Here is an 18906-nt window from a genome sequence, read left to right as displayed (position 1 = left end):
TTCTCTTTATGAGGAAGAGAACCTTCCACATCGCAATTACTCGGTTTTAAAGCTTGAAAATGTCTGCTAATTGTCTTAAAAATTCATAGAAAATATTTGAAAAACTATTAATCCGCATTAACTTGACCGATTGAATTCGACGTAGTCTCACTTCAGGCTGTTTCCAAACGTCAATTGAATTCAGTCCAGTCTACCCTCAATGTTCACCAATAAACCTCCATCATAGGACTCTCAGTATTGATAAAAAAAACTTCGAGTGCCCTTTCCCCCAGAGTTGCATGAAGTACCAACAAATGTCCCAACTTCTCAGAAAGTTGTACACAAACTGACCTCCATTGAGTCCAGAATTGTTAACCTCCAAGTTCAATTAATTTTATATGCTAATAACGATGACACAGCAGAGTAATTTTCTTTTTACGAGAACCACTATATATGAAGTTTCATTAAATTCCAGGATAGAAATGAGGAAATACCTATTCATGATACGTTTGTGTAAAATGGTAGGGCAGTTTTTATCAAAAAATTCACGTCATGTATTTCTTCATTGCTATTCCCACATTTAAACAAAATTGAAACCGAAATGAAATGGAATTCCCATATCTCGAGAACTATGACATTGAAATTTAATAACAACACACCAGGCAAATTTCCGCCTCGCCCATTTCACGACGAAAACTCAAACTTCCCTAGAAGTACAAAAAAAAAAAACCCCGATGAACCATGGAAAATCTATTGCTTTTAATAATCCGAAGCAGAATGGAGAGGTACCCAGGATTATCTGTGAGTTTTCCAATATTCTACGTGTTCCATCTTCGCCTCGTTTCATACCAAGAGATGCACTCCTCCTCCCCCAGTCCCTCCCCATTTCCTCCCTCTCTCAACACATACACCAGCATATATCCATTGTTATCGTGAATTTTGGCAGTGGTCTGTGTTTACTCCACTGCCTCCCGTATCCCGAAATCCCCGGTTGAAAAATTGATGGCTAAACCCTTTTTACCCTCTCTATTTTTTTACAACTGCGTGAAGGGAACTTGGCCAAAATATAACTCGATCTCTTTTCCACCATGTCACTTCTTCATCCCGTCATCTTGCACCCTTGCCCCTTCAACCAAGTACATACCCATCAAACGCTATATATAAAGATATGACGAAAAACGCTCTCCTGTCGAGTGATCGGGGAACCGAGCTCGCATATTTCAATCTCTTGTTCATTTTTCCTCATTTCTCACTGACCATACAGTATGGGGTGGGAGAGAGTCATCAAAATCCGTGCATTGCTGTTGGGGAGAAGTGAGTTATCGGCAGTGAAAAATCTGAAAGTTGTGCATTAAACTGCGGAAGAATAACCCGGGGTTGAAAACGCTATCGAGATCTCCTGCTATTTTTATCCATCACTCTGTCCTCAATTTCTTATCTAGTATTATTTCATTTCTGGTTTCGATTCGCGACGTTGAATAGCGCCCAGAGAAATGATAAAAAAAATGTTCTCATTCCAACAAATATTTTTCAAAGCCAATGGACTAGTGCAGCTCTTTTCTGACCGAGTGAAACGTTATTTTATTAATGAAATGAGGGAGAGATCAGATTAATTTCAAGGAACAATTGTAATACCAATTACATACGTATGTACATTTATCTATGTATGGAAATATGATGAGTCAATTGGTGACTTGTCGTTCATTTTATGGAGTGAATTGCCGAGATAAGGGCTCACTCATCCCCATTATTGTCATCCAAACTCGTACAACCATGTATGTGTAGTTTATACCGAGGAAAAAGCCCCAGGGATCGAATTGTGTTTAGCAGGCCGTATAATTGACTGTTGGGAATCTAAGAATTCACGAAGCCCCAGCAAAGGTCTCAATCGCGTCTAGTATGAGTAGAAAAGAGTCGCCGGATTCTTTTGCTGACTCCCCCACACCACTTGCACCCGGAGATTTATCGAAAGAAATTGTAGAGAAGCTGCGCGACATTTTTCCACGTGATTCCTCAGCAGAAGATAGCACAGTTATTCCTCGATTCTTTCGGTTTTTTCAAGGAAAAACTGATGATAAATTCCCCAGATTTCGCATGCCAGGGGGGAACAATGGGAGAACGTAACAGCCAACTGGATACGAAAAACCGATTCGCATTACAGACCGTTAGAAAGGGATTAAAGTAATTGTGAAACGCAGGTAAAAGGAATGAAGAGAATATCTCGTAGTCCATTACATTTTCCAATTTCACGCGTATATACTGGTTCATTTAATTTTTCGCCTCCTTTGTCAATATCAATGCGGTCGAACGGGTCTTTTTATGGATAAAGGAAACCTTGGTTCAATTTTAGGTTTCTTTCCTCGCTCTTTTAGTTTCTGTTTCTATTCCTTTTTCGCTGAGCGCCGTTCGTTCTACTCGGAACATTGTCAGACATCGTAGTAATGGTCGATTGTACGAATTGGATTTTTAGTTATGTAAAGGGGATAAATTCTGGTTGTGTATTAATTCCGGCAGTGAAAATTGCTATCAACATTTTTCCAAGATCAATGAAGTTTAGTCGACTCATATAGGGGAAATATAACAGACATCGGGAAAATTTAGAGAACTCATAAGCATTCACCAAAAATATCATCAAATATCCACTCGATAAATCAGGAATTTTGTCCAACTCAGCGTTGGAAAAATAAGGCTCTCATTGGAGAGCAAAAAAAGCTTATATTTCTCCCTCTACCTCCTAATTTTTATCTCAAACTTCGCAATCTGACTCTCCAATAGCCCAGATACCCATCTCACCGAAAAATCCATTCCGCCAAACGACACTCCATCTCCATGTTATCTCATAAAAAAAACCTCAAATCATTCACCACAAGTACACACAGTCGACTGTAAGACTTTACAACCCACCAATTCCCATTTCCTGGTGTATCTGAACCCGCGCCCCATCCCAAGTCCCATCCATTCTCCATCTCTCAAACCAAACGTAAACCAAACGAGATACAGAGGATGTTCGTTTGATACGTGTACAGCTTGAAGCACACGTTTCTCATGCCCCATGAAACGTAGCTTGAGTTTATCCAGCCCCTCCCCTCACCTAGTCCACATAAGGAATATCCACACAGCCACCAATTCCAAGACTCCCATCAAATAAAAAGGACACCCATACACACCAATAGCGAGCCACCAACCGCCGAATGACAGTTTCTCACTCTCTCATCTACTTGTGTGGAGCCTTTACTCGACGGCCAAATATACGAGCCACGACCTCGCCTCGCATTTCCTAAGTAAATAACGTCTCTACGTTTACCCATCCAACTCATCCCGCATACAATTCCCCCATTTGGTTGCCTCCACTGTCATCTTCAAACGCAGAGGATAAAGCTGGAGCCAGAAATTGGAATTGCATGCGACACGCGTTTCCAAGGAAATTACTCGTTTCAACGCGACCAGTTCGAGATAAGTAAACACTCTCAAGCATTTGGGGTATCGGCATGATTATCAGACATGGTTCAAGGTCAACGAGGCTCACAATCGATACAAGATACGGCACTCAGTTGCTCTGAATCTCCCGGCTTAGGGGTGCACATGAAATTCAAGCGACATTTAGGGGGAGAGAGATGTAAAGTTTCATATGGGTTTCGTTGTTCCCAGTCTTGTTTGAGTATCAAAATTCATGTGGATTCCACTTACCTTTGACTGTGATGTGATAAGGCAGTTGTGCCCTCCACGTGTCCTGTAATTTTCTGTCTGGTGCTACACACCGATACTCTCCAGCATCTTGATACACAACTCTCCCCAAAACCAATGCACCAGGCCCTCCAACGGGGTCCATACTTGACCCATGGCCCCAACACCCACCATCACACTCAAGGGTAACAGCACCACCAATTTGTACTTCCACTTTTCTCGAGTCTGTCGCCTCGCCATTTAACGCCTCCGCTGCCTCCAGTTCCGAATCCGGATTTACTGCGAATAGAAGAAAAATTAAATATAATTGTAATTTGATCTGACTTATCTGGATTTTTCTTGCAATTTCCAAAAATCATTAATTCTACTCCTTTCCTCGAAAATTGCCAGCCAACTGTTCCTAACATTTTATTTATTTTTTATTCTACCTCTGCGCTGCTGCACATCCCATAAATTAATTCCACAAAACGATCTCTGAGTGGTGGAATCCCTCAAAATTAATCTATTGCCCCAGGTTTCAACCCAGAACAGAGCACGTGCTAAATCTTAGTCCAAGTTGGTCGATCACTCTGGTCGTTGGTTACGTGATACGTATGTATATGATAGGTATTTTCCACGAGTGTCTATATATACACTGAGGATTGTCTATCGTATAGCTCTCGTCTCTGTCATCTATATCCTCAAGGAGATGAACATCGCGAGGGGTGGGGGAAGGGGGTGATATCATGTTCACTGGTCACGTACCAGGGATAAACTTTGGCGTATCGTCTTCTCTCGTATCTTGAGACCTGTGTGGATCTATCACTCCTCTGAACAGTTAGTACTCGGCATTTGGTGTTACCAAAATGGGTGAGGGGGGGGGGGGGGGAGGAGGAGGAGGAGGAGGAAAAAAGATGAAATCCTTGTATCATCAAGACATGAAAATACCTCTCATCAGAATTACAAACCATTGATCGTTAGTTCTTTGAAGATATACTTCTTTGTCATGCTGAGGACAGTCATGTGCTCAGAGTACATTCATATCCTGACATCAGAGCATTAGAGTCATGGGGGTGAAAGAGACCGTGAGCAGAAGAAATATATCTCACAAAGGGAGGAGTAGAGGAGGACAGAAATGTTTGGGAAAGAGTATTTCAAAGGGAAAGAAAATGACGCAATGAAGTTTCTTGGAGGCGAGGTGAGTTTCTCGGCATCCAACAAAGATTTTCACGTATTCTGGGACGTTAGATTTTGAATAATAAAATGGAGAAATATCGGTATAGTCGTGATTGTAGATATCAGTAGTTTTGTTATTTAATTCAGCAGAAATACACTCCATCAAAGTTAAGTATTAAGTTTGCTATCAGTGGTAGGGTGTATTCTACATGGGTGACTATTGGGGATGAATATTGCAATATCCTGCTGCCGATTCTACCGGAATAGATGGTGCCAATAATGTCCATCAGCAAGACACTATGAGTTAAAATTATGTATCGATTAAACTCTCGTAAATAAATTAGATAATCTCGAGTCAGATTGGAATGAGTTCTCTGTATGCTGCAGCAGCAAGAAATACTCTGAAATTGAGCAATGATTTTTATCAAATCCTTTCTATGACGCAACATCAATAAACATTTCACCCCTGAATTAACAATTTCACATGAATAAATCATGTCAATGTTATAACAGACATCTCGTTGCTGTCGTGGGGTCGTTGGAACGGCATCATCGGCCATGTTGCACGTTAGAGAGGATAAGTAATCCTCTAGTATTCGAGGGGGGGGTGACGTTGAACCGTGTAATCGATGATTACCATAGCAGAGTGTGTGTGTGTGTGTGTGTATGAGAGAGAGAGGCGGGCTTACGGGTCCCTCTAGCCGGCCAAATTGCGGAGAGATTAGGCGATCGGAAACTGGCAAACCCGGATGATCAGAAGGGCGAGAGGATAGGAAAATGTGGGGAGGGACACTGGGAATAGCACGTTTGGATAAGGCGTCGAGTGGTGAGGATGACAGAGTGAGATGGGATGAGCTGTTATACAGATCTTGCTGAGGGGTTGTGTTGAATCATGGTGTGGAGCGGTTGGCAAGATAGAGAGGGAGATGAAATAGGAATGGGGATGAGGGGGAGTTTATTTCAGAATTCACGGAATAGGCGACTGCGCCAAAATGCCAGATGGCCTGACGCCCGGGGTTGACTACACGAGAGAGGTAGAGATAGGAAATTTGCAAATTTTCACAACGAGATGCGAATAATTTCCGGACGGCTCCGCGGTTTCCTCCCTTGACAAATCACCGTGGTTTTCCCATTATCGAGGAGAGTCACCACACAGATAGAATAAAATACCCGGCAATTATATTTTTATGGGTAATCGTAAATTGCTGGTGAATCAGTGGTCATTACGCTTCACTGGACAATCGTTTTGTGAAATTTATTTAATGGACGGAAATTGGTGGATATTTTTTTCACCAGCACCGACTACTAATGGATGTGGTGCAACATGTTTTACGGTATTTAGTGGGAAAAACTTCCACCGAGTGACAAAGTTTTTAGTTTTTACTCACATCGCGCGTGGAGGAAGTATCCGATGCTGGAGAAAACGCCTGAGATGTGTCTCGTGTAGCACTTGTACCAACCACTGTCGTTTCTGCTGATTTTTGTGAAGTTTAGCCAACCATCATCACTCTGCTCCACTGGTGGTGGGCCATTATCTGCAAAAATAAGATTCTATGATCATTTCGGTGACAGTGGACCAATTGATATCCCTATTTTTTAAACGTTTTCGAAAGATCTACAACGAGAATCAAACGAAAGGAGGAAAAATGATGTACCGTACTGAAGCTTGGCGAGTTAATGAATAATAATCAATATGTTTTCAATATAAATAGGAGTGTATGAATTTGTAGTGTTCACTTAACATCTTGTTTTTCGAAATAAGAATAATTTTGAACATACTAGTTTTTATCGTGTGATATCGTAAAATCTCGGGAATCATACCCCGCAGAGTTCCTTCAAACAAATCTTTCGCCCTCTCTCATTCTTCCCTAAATTTTACTCCATAAATTTTCCAGCATTCAACCATCTGTGATACTTCGTAGTCAATGTATTCACCCACAAATATGGGACAATTGCATATATATTGTGTATGGATTTTATAGAGCATTGTAACAAAGTTTTCAGAGGGGGATCGAGGGGTGAGGGTTGGGGGAATATAAAATCGAGAGGATCGAGGGGAAGGAGACAACTTTTCGTCGCATGTTACATAAGAGCTATCTATCTGGAACGAAAGTACACTCTGGCATGGGTTGACTCGATTGTACTAACGGTGTCTGTGTAGGGGGTGCATGTGAAGGTATACCGAGGCTGCTTTGTCACGGATGATACAGGACGGCGTCGTGACTTGGCAGAAGGGCAAAAGAGGATATTTTTTTTCTTCTTTCATTTCAATGCTCTTCGAGCGTGCTCTTCGCTTTTTTTAGGTTCAAATTTTTGTTTTATTCTGTTCGTTGAAAGAACCTGCGACATTTCCTCCACTTTCCCCCGGACAATTTGGCCGTGGGACAAACGAATCGGGTATCGCATTGCCACTCTGATTCCTCTCTACTTATGGATGAATCGGTGCCAGGAAATATTCTCGTAGATGTTGTAAATGTGCATCAGCGAGATTTCGGAAGGCCGATAATAATTCTGCTTATTTCGCTGGCGATGGATCGAGGACATTAAGTTCTTTCAATTTTTTAAAATTCTGAGTGATAGATTTTCACAGACAGAGAGGCCTTCTATTTCCACTAATTTTTGTGAAATTATAATATCTTTACTAATTGACAAATATTTTAGCAATTTGATGTTCGTTAATGCTTTGCATTTAATTATTAATCAATTGCAGGCCATAATTGAAGCGAATTATTTGACTATTGGAACCAGAGTGATTTTGTTATTCTGGAATTTGACTAATTAAAATTTACCGCATCGAAATGTGAAGTCATTTTCGAAAATTTTGACGTTTAAATTGAAAAAAAAAACATGAAAAGGAAGCTCCACTTACCACGTTGCCACACTGGTAGACTTGACGGATTGCTGTCCACCTCACATTTCAGACTAACGGGTATCCCCTCTACGATGGGTATTCCAAAGCCGGGTAAGCGCGTTATTGCGAATGACGGAGTATCTGAAATACGTGTCAAACAATTAATGTCACAGAACTGTCAATAATTAGCCCACTCAATAATCAGTCCAACACTCCGCTCTCAGCCCTCCTAAATTGGACAAGGAACGCATAAAATTCCCTGCTTCGAAAATAGAACGTGACCCACTTACTCTTTCCTGCGCTAATGTTTTTTCTATGCCCGCTATTCATCAGGAGCAGTTGGAAAAAAAATTCAAGTAGTATTTCTGATTAAGAAAATAAGGCTCGCATTGACCCATTTCCCCAGCACTGTAATCTATTGTTTTTGAAATTGGAAAACAAAATCGATATCCTTCAACGAGAGAAACGGCGCGTCCTTCTCCTCCGGGCGTTCTAATTAAATAATACCGTAGGTTATGTGGTTTGTCGCGATTGGAAGTACATTGAATTGGAGTGGCATCGCATTCCAGACGTTCCCCGCAGGTACTGAGTTATTCAGAAGGAATCATAATGGCGGATGGGACAATGCGAGCTTAATGAAACCTCTTCATCAATGCACCTGTTAGTCAGCTTGCTGAGGATCTGTGTACCATAATGAGGAACGACAAATGAAATAGAAAATATTTTTTCTTCCTCAAATATCAGTGACTTTTACACGGAGAGAGAGAAGGGTTCAGCAATAATTTCATATCTTTTCCATAATTCTAGAGTGAAATGTGGGGAAATTTTACGAAATTGACAGACAAACTTGCCAAGTCAAATTTTGTCATTTTTCTCACGATTTTTCTTCGTGAATGGGTCTGAATATATTAAAGGAAAGTTGAGTTTTCGGAATTATTCTTGTTCAGTACCAACATTTCCTCCAATTTCCTATATCACTAGATTGCCGTGATAGCATCACACAATTTTCCGAGTTACAATCTCACCCGTTCCTCCTCAACAAATTCGCAACCACGACCGGTGACACCTATTATCGTTACCAGCTGTCACTTTGCATGTCCGAGTGCACACGAATCCCCATTTTGGTATCACCCCAACTCTGTCCTTCCGCAGAAAGTTATTCCGACGTCCATTACAATCTCATGTCACTTTCCACTCTCACACGTGAAATTTCCGTCTCCCCCCGACTGACTGATCCCATACTATTTTCCACCATATTATACCACCCCCTCCCCAAACGGCTCACATCATCTCGTCAATCCACCTCATTATTAACTCATTCGAACTTTGTAATCGATCGACTCCGCTCTGTGTTAGTCCCAGCCAAAGTCCAGTTTAATATTCTCCTCACAAGATTATCCGTAATGCTTGCAAATTGTCACTGAAAAGTTGTGTAAAACTCCTCAAAGTCTTCTTCTCGAGCGATTAAAGTTTACCCGAGCATTTTCATATTGTATTTTTAATGAAAAAAAAAAAAAAATGAGAGACAGGTCTAGCGCCCTCGGTATTTACCGATTTTCCTCACTTTTTCATTCTAATGGCACGTTTATAAGCTCATCAAATATTTATGAACGATTAAAACTATTTTTTTATTCCTTTCCAAAGTGGGGAAAACCCAAACCTTTTCGATCGTCTGTAGAGAGAGAAAAACGAATGTAAATAGTAGAAGCTCCATAATTAATCAAAATGTCTGATCGCCTTAAGTGCAATCACACGAAAATTTCATTATTATTTAAGCGGAACCATTCATATATAACGCAAAAGTCTAGAATAACTTTTAAAAACATTCTTTATAAATTCTTGACGAAGATTTTAAATTGATTCTCGAAGAAAACCCACTCAATATTAATACCTCTCACCCTCATCGTTGTCACTGACTGGAATTCCCGGTGAAGTTGAAGTGAAAGAGGAGTAGAAATAGTCAGACACGTGGGCATCATTTTGAAAATGAAACACGAGAAACAACAATGGACAACGGAAGAGTAGAAAAAAAAATAAAGAGAGAGAAAGAGAGGAGTGAAAAACACAAGCAATCAAGGGGAACCCATTGTCAGTGGCACGCAGAAGGTACACACCAGCGGATAAATCCGTGCAAAGCACGAGGAATATAATTGCGGACAGAGAAGTGACGTTCTATCTCACTTTTTGTCTCATTCCCTCCTCCACCACCACCACCTCCCGCCGATGAACGTGTGAGTCCAGGCGGAAAGAAAATCGCTGTCGCGTCGCTTTAATGAAGTGTCGTCCACACGCCATTCTCTTTCTACGTGCTGGAGGAATAGGGAAGGCCAAGGGAAACTTGTATGTATATGTATCTAGTGCTATGTGGATCTACGAATTACTGCAACTAACAGCGCATGAAAGTAAAAAAAAAATAGATAAAATGAAATAAAGTAAATTGTGATGGACACGTGTAGCTGACTCGCCAGAAGGACAAACCCCAATTGGATGGAAAGCAATTAGGCAGATTGAAGAATTTTCAAAATTATAATGATTCTAGCTTAGCCTCGTGGATTGGCAATTCGATTTCATACCTCGGGTAAAAAGCTTTTGGAATAATTTTTGCTGACAATGTAAATTTTAGTTTAGTTAAGTTCCTCCAATTATGTGGAAGGAAAATAACTGGAAACGTGCTAGTTCACGACGTCAGAAACATACTCCCCCCACCCACTGAGACGTAGGGAAAATTCACTCATATTAAATTAAACTTCAAATTCTTCGCCAAATTTCTGAGTGTAGAAACCAGTCCTTTTGATCCACGTTAATTGAAATACTTTCAGAATATTAAACTTGTGGTTCTAATTACCTGAACAACACTGCTGGAAGAAAAATGAGTGCTTCATTACGCGGATGTAAGTGCAGTACAATTTTTGTACTAATTACTTCGCAATTTTCTTCCCAATTAATGTGATTAAACTAAATTTTTTAATCCAAGTAGCGAAGTGCATATTCGGTTGTTTTTTTCTTACCAATAAATCAACAATTTTTGGGTGATTTTGACTGAATATTTACCTCCGTGAAATACACGATAAATTTTAATTTAAAAATTCGAATCAGTGCACTCATCGTTACCTCTGCAAGAGGATGACAATTTACTGTCTTCTCCGAGGGAAGAAGAAATTTCACGTGTGATCGTAAAGAGAAGACGACCCTCGCTCGGCTGAAACTTGGTGAAGGACGAGGTGAGTCTATCAGATACCCGATAATAGAATAGATCGGCGAACTGGGCTTCAGTTTATGCAGCAAACTTTACGACAAACGCCATCACGGTAAAGTACGTTGACAATGTAAAGAGACTTGGCTTTCATCAGGGGCTAAATTATTTTCTCCCTCGATAGAATATTTCCCTTCAAAGAGCCCGATGGAAAGCCTGAAATATTATCTAATTGCGGTGGTGGAGAGCGATGAGATTCATAAAATACACGACATCTCGATGAATACACCCGTTTTATTCCGCATCACTGGACTGATTGCACGTGACACAATAAAGAGACGAGAAATCTGTTTGTACATTGTATATGATGACGCCTAGGCGTACACATCAGTCTGTTAACGAGTCGCGTCCTGTATAAATTTGAGATGTAAATCTGGAAAGGAGGATGGCTGCTGGAGGTTGACGCGTCTTATCGGATCCCGTTGACACCCGGGGTAAGTCACCCTCTCCACTATCTGCTGTATCGAGTGCGAGGAGGGGGAATAGTCTATACACATTCCCGAACTGTCAATATATATTCGAAGCACTCGAAGACTTCTCCGGAAAACCAATTCAAAGGGGATTTTTCTCTCTCTCCCTCTCTTTTTTTTTCTCTTGTTATTCCTTACTTTTGGTTTCAGAATTGCGTGTCGATCACACTCACGGCGGAAATGGAGTTATTTGTATGAATGCAATTTCCTTTTTATACGTTGGGATGATTCATTTTGATGAGGAAACGGAGACGAATCAGTTGATAGATTTTTGAAAAATAAATATGAAGGACAGGATTAATGTGATGATGAGGGAATGAGATTATCTTCATAGTGTCATCCAATGGTCTCTCGTGATAAGTGTGGCCTACTTGACTGAGATAAAATCATTTGATGTTTCGAGGGAATGGGTAATTGAAAATGAAGTATTTTATGGAAAAATCAATGCAGTTGAAAAATGAGTTTTTGAAACTGAGATACTTTTTTCTTGATTTGAGTCATCAAAAAAAGATACTCCACATTGATGGAAAAAACTATTTTTACCGAAATGTCTTGCTCCAACCCGTGTCGGTGTACCAAATATTTCACACTGAATTTTGCCTGTGTAATACCGGCAACATAAAGTAAATTGATGGTGAAAAGTAATTTTAGCAGGATAAAAATAATATTGCGCAAGTTTTTTTTTTAATAAAAGAAGGGGAACATAATTTTGATGTCCCTGAAATCTCTCGTTACCCCGAAGTTTGTATTACAATATAATTATTGGGGCTTACGCAACATCGGCGGGTAGTTAAAGTCGATGGTTAAAGTAAAAGACGTTAAACTGAGAAAGTAAACCTCAAGTGAATAGTGAAATGAAATGAGATACCAAACTGACGGATACCGAGCCCCAGTGGGGTGTGGAGCTTTAGTTTTCCACTTAAGGGATAGACTCACTAAGCCGTGCGAGTAGCTTCCGGGTAACACTTTGAGAAACATGTAAATCGGTATTAAACTCGAAAACCCAAGACGAGACATTTTCATCAAGGATGAGAAAGTTTCTGTGATTTACTTTTGCAAACTCATTCCGAATTTATTTGGCAATTCACTTCGTGAGATATTCTTATTAACAATGACGAATTTACATCGGCTCCAGTTCATGGAATATTTTTCAATAAATAGGTTTTTACAATCTTGAAATTATTCCAGATTAAACAATTCGTCTATGATATATGTATAAAAAAAAAGTATGAAATCATTGTATCGGTTTCCTCATCATCTGTCGATTCCTCAGATTATTTACTTGGACGCGAAAGAAATTTAACAGCAATGAAACTTCCATATTATTTGACTCTGGAATTCCGTATCTTGCTGCATTTTGCGTCAATCATTTCTCGTCTACTCGCGAAGAATGTTCCCTCCACACGATCTATTCCCTTGGACTTGTTTTTTCACCTTATTTACTTTTCACGAGTTCATATCAAATGCCGGGACGTCGAGAGGTCGGTCGATTCCCGGCGTATCTAGCTCCGTCATGTACAAACAGTGGTGCACACAACTGGGGAGAAGAGATTGCCAGGGGTAATTCTGTTGAGGAAAAATCACCGAGAATTTCTCATTTCTCCCGGAAAAACTCGTACGGGTTTTTGATGGTGAGTTCATGATAGTCGTGAGTTACGAGAACGAGGTATTGCATCCAAGTTTCACACTTGTCAAATCATGATGTATTTTATACTTGTTCGCCTGTGACACTGTGTGTCATTTTGCCATCCGTAGCTCATCGAGATAGGGCCGCTCGTAAATCAATTACGAAGAACCCTTCGTCTCCGTCGTAGAAAAAAAATGCCACGTACTATTCACAAACTTTGGGGTCCTAACCCAATCAGCAAACTCACAGAATCCTAAGACTCAGCCTGTCTCCAACAATTCAAACAGACCGGCAAAAAAATGGTAAAAAAAATGCCGGAGAAATAGATCAAATAACTTTTCCGTTGTAATGACAAAGAAAGTTGAATCATAATTTGAACCAAGTAAATCAAAAAAAGCAAATGAAGCGTCTTAAATTAAGACGGAGTACGAAAAAAAAGTAGAATTCTACCTATTTCTGAATTCAACAAAGTCACACCCCAAAGTGAAAGCCGATCCACGTCAGAAAAATCATAGACAAGGGGTAGAACTACTCCAACAAGTATCAACTCCAGGTGAGCACGTTTTCCAACTACAAGGATAATATACTGGTTCAAGTGAGTAAACTGTCACGCTAGATTTGAATATGATTGATCGAGTGTAAGCCGGGCTCCGACGTGAATAGCGAAACACCCAACGGCTGAAGGAGGCAACTATGGCTCGGGTCTTCCTAAACTGCTTGCATCCAAGCACCCGTTCAACTATAATAAAATCGTTCATTGTGGATGACATTGACATCCACCAAGAGCATAGCCATTATAAAGATATACCCCGAGATAATTTAAATCATCTCCATAAACAGCAATCAGAAAAAAAAAACAGAGGCAAGTAAACTTCACTGACTCTAGACAAACAGTCCAGTGCGGATCTCCGTGAAACTCGATTCATTATTTTCTTTGAGAAACAACTGCATTCAATTTGCAAGTAAATTTACCCGTCCCCATGATATCTGGGTCAAACTGTACAGAGCCTAAGGATCACTGAGTACGAGGGCCAGGAGAAGGAGACGAAACGTGGAAATACCAGAACCAATTTGCTTTTTATATCGCGTAAAAAAGAATCTATCCACTAAAAAAAATTCATATTACACTATTCATGCCCATGAAAGAACTTGAACATACAGACCCATAATTACCCGAGTCTATACCATCATCCACTCGACTCCCCTATCAACCTTGAGGCCGGATTATCCGTTGAATATTTCCCTCTTTTCTCAGGAAAATAGATTCCCTCCCGTCCCTCATCATCTCCAATCCCTTTGCCAATTTATTGCGTTACGGAGACTTCAATTCCTCATGAAAAATGTACTTATCGCACCATCCAATCACGACACAGAACAGTATCTCTCGCGACCCGCGTAAAATTACTGTTTACGATGATATCCAGTGGATTGATATACAATTGCTTTCCCCTCAAACTCCACTGTTTTCCTTGGAGCACAGTTGCTAAAAAAAAAGAACAACAACGGCCAGCGATTCCATCAGCGCCCCTATAACCCATTGTAACATTCGAGTACCCGCATATATCAATTCAGTGACAGATCAACCGTGAAATTCGTGTCATCGCCAATTTTATTGGAGACTGTTAAACTCAAAGTCTCTCGATATGTCATGCACCATCAGGAGAATTTACATCGAGTGATCAGCCAGTTGAGACTCTTTGCAATAAAGCAGTATTACCCGGAAATTACTTTGCCAGGGAGAGGTTAAAAAATGGAAAAAGCAGGGGCGAAATAAAAAAAAAAAGATGAGTTGGAGACGAGCGACAAGATGATCGCGAGGGATGAAAGTCTGTTGAAAATACTCGTTAAAAAAGAGAGACTACAAAATGGAAGAAGAAGTGTACGATACGCTCGGGAGTTCTGAAACGGATAGCTAACAGAGGTGGAACGAAACGTTTGGAGTGATATATATGTTTCGAAGCGCGTGGAAATCCTCACCAGTCGTGGGTGGAAATATTTTTTTTTACTGTTATTGTGAGTTATTATTACTCAGATGGGAACATTGGAATTGTAGATTTAGTGGAAAAACTATTTGTTAGAATTTAAAGTGAAAACCGGAATATTCAAAGTCGATTTTTTATTATTTTAAGTCAAATGGAAATGGATTTTTTTTGTTGTATATCTTAGTCAGCATGATTACGAATATTTCGACTGAGAACAAAAATTAATTACCATAAATTAATTTTGAATAAATTTTAGGATAAAAATGAATAAACGATGACTCGTGACAGATTTTGTAGAACGATGGGAAATTTAAAAAATGTTAATAATATTTTTTCCCCTTAAGTCAAGACTCTCCCTTTTCTTTCTATATTCAACACCCTCGAAGAACTGACATTCCTCGAGCGCTTGGGTTTTTTTTTTCTCGTACGAGAGTTAATCCCTAGCACCGTCAAGTTTTCCAGAAAACTGCCGAGGAAACTACTGCAGTGCTTCCAAGACTTTCCAAGGGGTTCAATACTACTGTAGGGAGGGGTTTGAAGCCAGGTAAGGAGGAAAACAGCCGAGGTCGAGGGAAAATGTTGAAGAAGGACCTGTGGAGACCTGCCGCCTGGGAGTAAGTAGCGAAAGAGGCAGAGAAAATAAACTGTACAGTATAATACAAGCCGGAGGTACAAGTATCGACTATACTACTTGGTTGAGGGAGAGTTATGGAGTCCACACTGCGCAGATCTGGCTTTAATTAAACTTATATTTCAATTTCGACGAGGTTGCAGGTGAATTTATATGGTCGGTTACATATTGTTAGTTGCTGTAAAGTTGCCTGAAGAGTAGTCAAATGGTTTTTATGAGATACGGAAGGTCTGTGGAACCAGGTGAAATTGATGAAATGGGGTTATGGTGAGCTCAGTGAAGTACTTTTTTACGATTTCGGAGGTGAATCTATTTCTTGCCGAGTGGGAATTTGAAAAAGGGGTACAATTTTTTCTCTATCTGTTTCAGAGAAGCAAGACTCATCTCAGGACCACACCCACACAGTAAAACAGAAGGGTATGAACTTATCGGGACACCAAATGGTGGTCATTCGCACTACTTTTTTTACAGAGCAGAAAAATTATTTCTTTTGATCAAATAAAGTTTGTCTTCAAATAAGTAAGAGTTTTTTTAGATTAATAGATATGGTTTGATGCAATTAAATTCTGTAGATATACAGAGGAAAAAGTAAATAAAAATCGCGGGGGAAAAATAGAGATTACGTTGCATAACATAATTTGCGAGTGAAGTGAAATTTAAAAAAAAGCGAATCCGAACTAAAATTGTATGAATCACCACATAAATTCTACGATTTTTCCGTACAATTTAACTGCTCGCCCGATGAATCGCCGCCGTGAGGACAACAAGTCGTTCCATAATTTTCCCCAACGAGAAAAATTTTGATAAAAATCTTTCAACATTCAAGAATTTTTGCGTTTGCCGCCAAGTGTTCGATAAACAGTTTTCTTATACTAATCAATTTTGGACTATCAACATTTTAATAGTCAAGATGTTTAATATGGATCGGTTTCGAAAAACATCCCTCCAAAATTTTGGCTATAGGAAACCTGACGCGCGACTGCACACTATCCTCAATGCACGTTAATATTTGAATGTTCATTTCTCTACCGACAAAGATTGCTAATTCTATTGCATCATATTATGTGTAATCACGTAATTAAGCGGAGTTGCATAGAAATTCCCAGATATTATGCATACACGTCAAAATGTGATGCCAGAGAAGCGGGTGTGACTCGTGAATATCCATCAAATTCAACCCCAAAAATAACTGGATATCCCATATTGCAACCATTACCGCGATGGATTGTCGAGTATTAAAATCTTTGTTGGGAGTGAATCTCCATTAAAAGATAGTTACTGCCGTGCAATTTCATTAAAGTTCAGCTAAAATGGCCCCGCAGTATTCTCTCCTCGCAGATATTATCCCAGTGAAGATGTCAGAAATGTAACGATTTGTAATTTTACGAAACAGAAGTAGAGGATCCGAAATCAGGGACGAAATGGAGGAACTAATAACATTGCAATTGATGAATTATTCAAGACACCCGTTCCTGCAGAGACCCATAAAGAATAAAAAAAAAATCATAGAATTCATTGAACTGAAGTATATTGCCACCCGCCGAATGAAATATATTTCAAAGTGAAGTAGAATAAGATCCTATCAAAAGTCTATCATTAAATAGAATTAATATCCCCAAGAAGAATTAATGTTCATAATTCTCAGCAACCGAGCATGTTCCCAATACTTTTCGACCCCGAGAGACTATTTTTAATTTCAACGACATGATTCGATCGCTTCTCGTCCATTTCAGAATCATAATTGTCAAATTAATCTGGATCGATCATTACAAGTCATTCTGATATTTAACATGACTAAATGGCTTTATACATTACAGCTCACGCCATGACGTTCTTTATCATACCACCACCGCCGCTGGTGACGCCTCTTATCGCTTATCGCGTCGTGTATTTGATTAATGAGCAAATACATAATATATAGCATTTGGCACAGCTGTGACAGACAATGTCTTATTCAAGTTAATAGAGGAATGACTAAAAATAGGTCGATATTATTCGCGGAAAGAATTATTCCGTAAAAATTAGCACTCGGGATTTGTTAACCTGCAAAACTTGGCCCGCTCATTTGTTTACTATTATGCAATCGGAGAATGTTTAGATGCTATCGGTGTTACTAGAGAATATTTCCCTCTATGCAGTGACGGTTTTTTACGATAAAGACATCCTAACATCACTGATGCATGAAATTTCATGAATGTGATCGATAATAGGTACTTACATTGTACATCAAGGAGTATGCTTGCATTCAACGGCATTGCCAATGTGACATGACGTGCCGTACATATAATCGTTGCATTGTGATGTCCTCTCAGGACCTTGAGATGTGCACCACTGTGGCCGCCTCGTGCAGACGGTACAACAGTGAGATTGTCCGGTGGCTGTTCAGGGCCATCAAGAGTTGTTTGAGAGAGTGTCATACCCCAGGACAAGATTGAAGGTGGATTGCCACCCTCAGCAGCGCATTCCAGTGTCAGATCTGAGCCCTCCTTCACCGGTACAAACTGATTTCCCGGGTCCAAACGTCTTCCATCTATCAGGAGATAAGTCCCCCGTGGCGCCTCTGAAACACGAATGGCTCGTAAAGTTTTCCAAGGACACTTGCGGTATATCAACGAGACTAAATTGCTCTATCGTATTTTATTGTTTCACCTTGGGTGGGGGATGAATTTCTTTTTTTTCCGGCGATGGGCAGACATAAATCAGCGATTGGGGATAACGTATTCTGGCCTCCGAACCATATCGTACAACACAGATAACGGTGTACAAGCATGCAGAATAAACAGAACATTAAATTCTCGGGGCAGAAAGCGTTTTACCCTACGTAAAAAAAGCGCTTTGAAGTGCTTTACTCCTCCTCTCCCCCAACTCGAAAACCACTCAACATTAATTTTACGAGTATGTACTCATGAGAGCTGAGAGTTGAAATGTTATTTAGCCTTGTAGAAATATATAGACTTTCCAATAATTGGCTAGTTGGGAAACACTGTCTCCGGGGGATCCCCGTGTCGTTTATATAAAGGTTTACCTCTGACCCAAAGCATGTGTGGGAAAATGTAAGCTAAGCGATGGTATATTCCCCAGTGGTGGAAAATTTCAAACTTGAATCAAACGTGATACCGAGAATCATCTACGAGTAATGGTCGATGCCTCCGGCCGGATCGTAATCGCTAATTTATCGTGTTTGATTTCAAATCGAATAAATTCAGTGAATATCCTGTTTTTACCAATTCATGAAAATAACGGTATTAATGAATTGGTATCATCATATTATTTA

At 39.9% G+C, this 18906-nt stretch overlaps 1 protein-coding gene across 6 annotated transcripts in view; it reads right to left on the bottom strand.

The window, feature by feature from the left end:
• LOC135172751 (hemicentin-2) overlaps positions 1-18906 on the bottom strand; it is a 114985-nt gene that overhangs the window by 26818 nt on the left and 69261 nt on the right. For all 6 annotated transcript variants that reach the window (XM_064139082.1, XM_064139080.1, XM_064139079.1 and 3 more), the window contains 4 exons: positions 17851-18192; positions 7688-7810; positions 6207-6353; positions 3667-3942 (listed from right to left, as the gene is read on the bottom strand). In XM_064139082.1, coding sequence (XP_063995152.1) covers positions 3667-3942; positions 6207-6353; positions 7688-7810; positions 17851-18192 — 888 coding nt within the window. The remainder of the gene's footprint in view (positions 1-3666; positions 3943-6206; positions 6354-7687; positions 7811-17850; positions 18193-18906) is intronic.

Source organism: Diachasmimorpha longicaudata, chromosome 2 (assembly GCF_034640455.1).
Source record: "Diachasmimorpha longicaudata isolate KC_UGA_2023 chromosome 2, iyDiaLong2, whole genome shotgun sequence".
Taxonomy (NCBI): Eukaryota; Metazoa; Arthropoda; class Insecta; order Hymenoptera; family Braconidae; genus Diachasmimorpha; species Diachasmimorpha longicaudata.
Note: the sequence above shows the minus strand (reverse complement) of the source record. Positions and strands in the feature narration are given on the sequence as shown.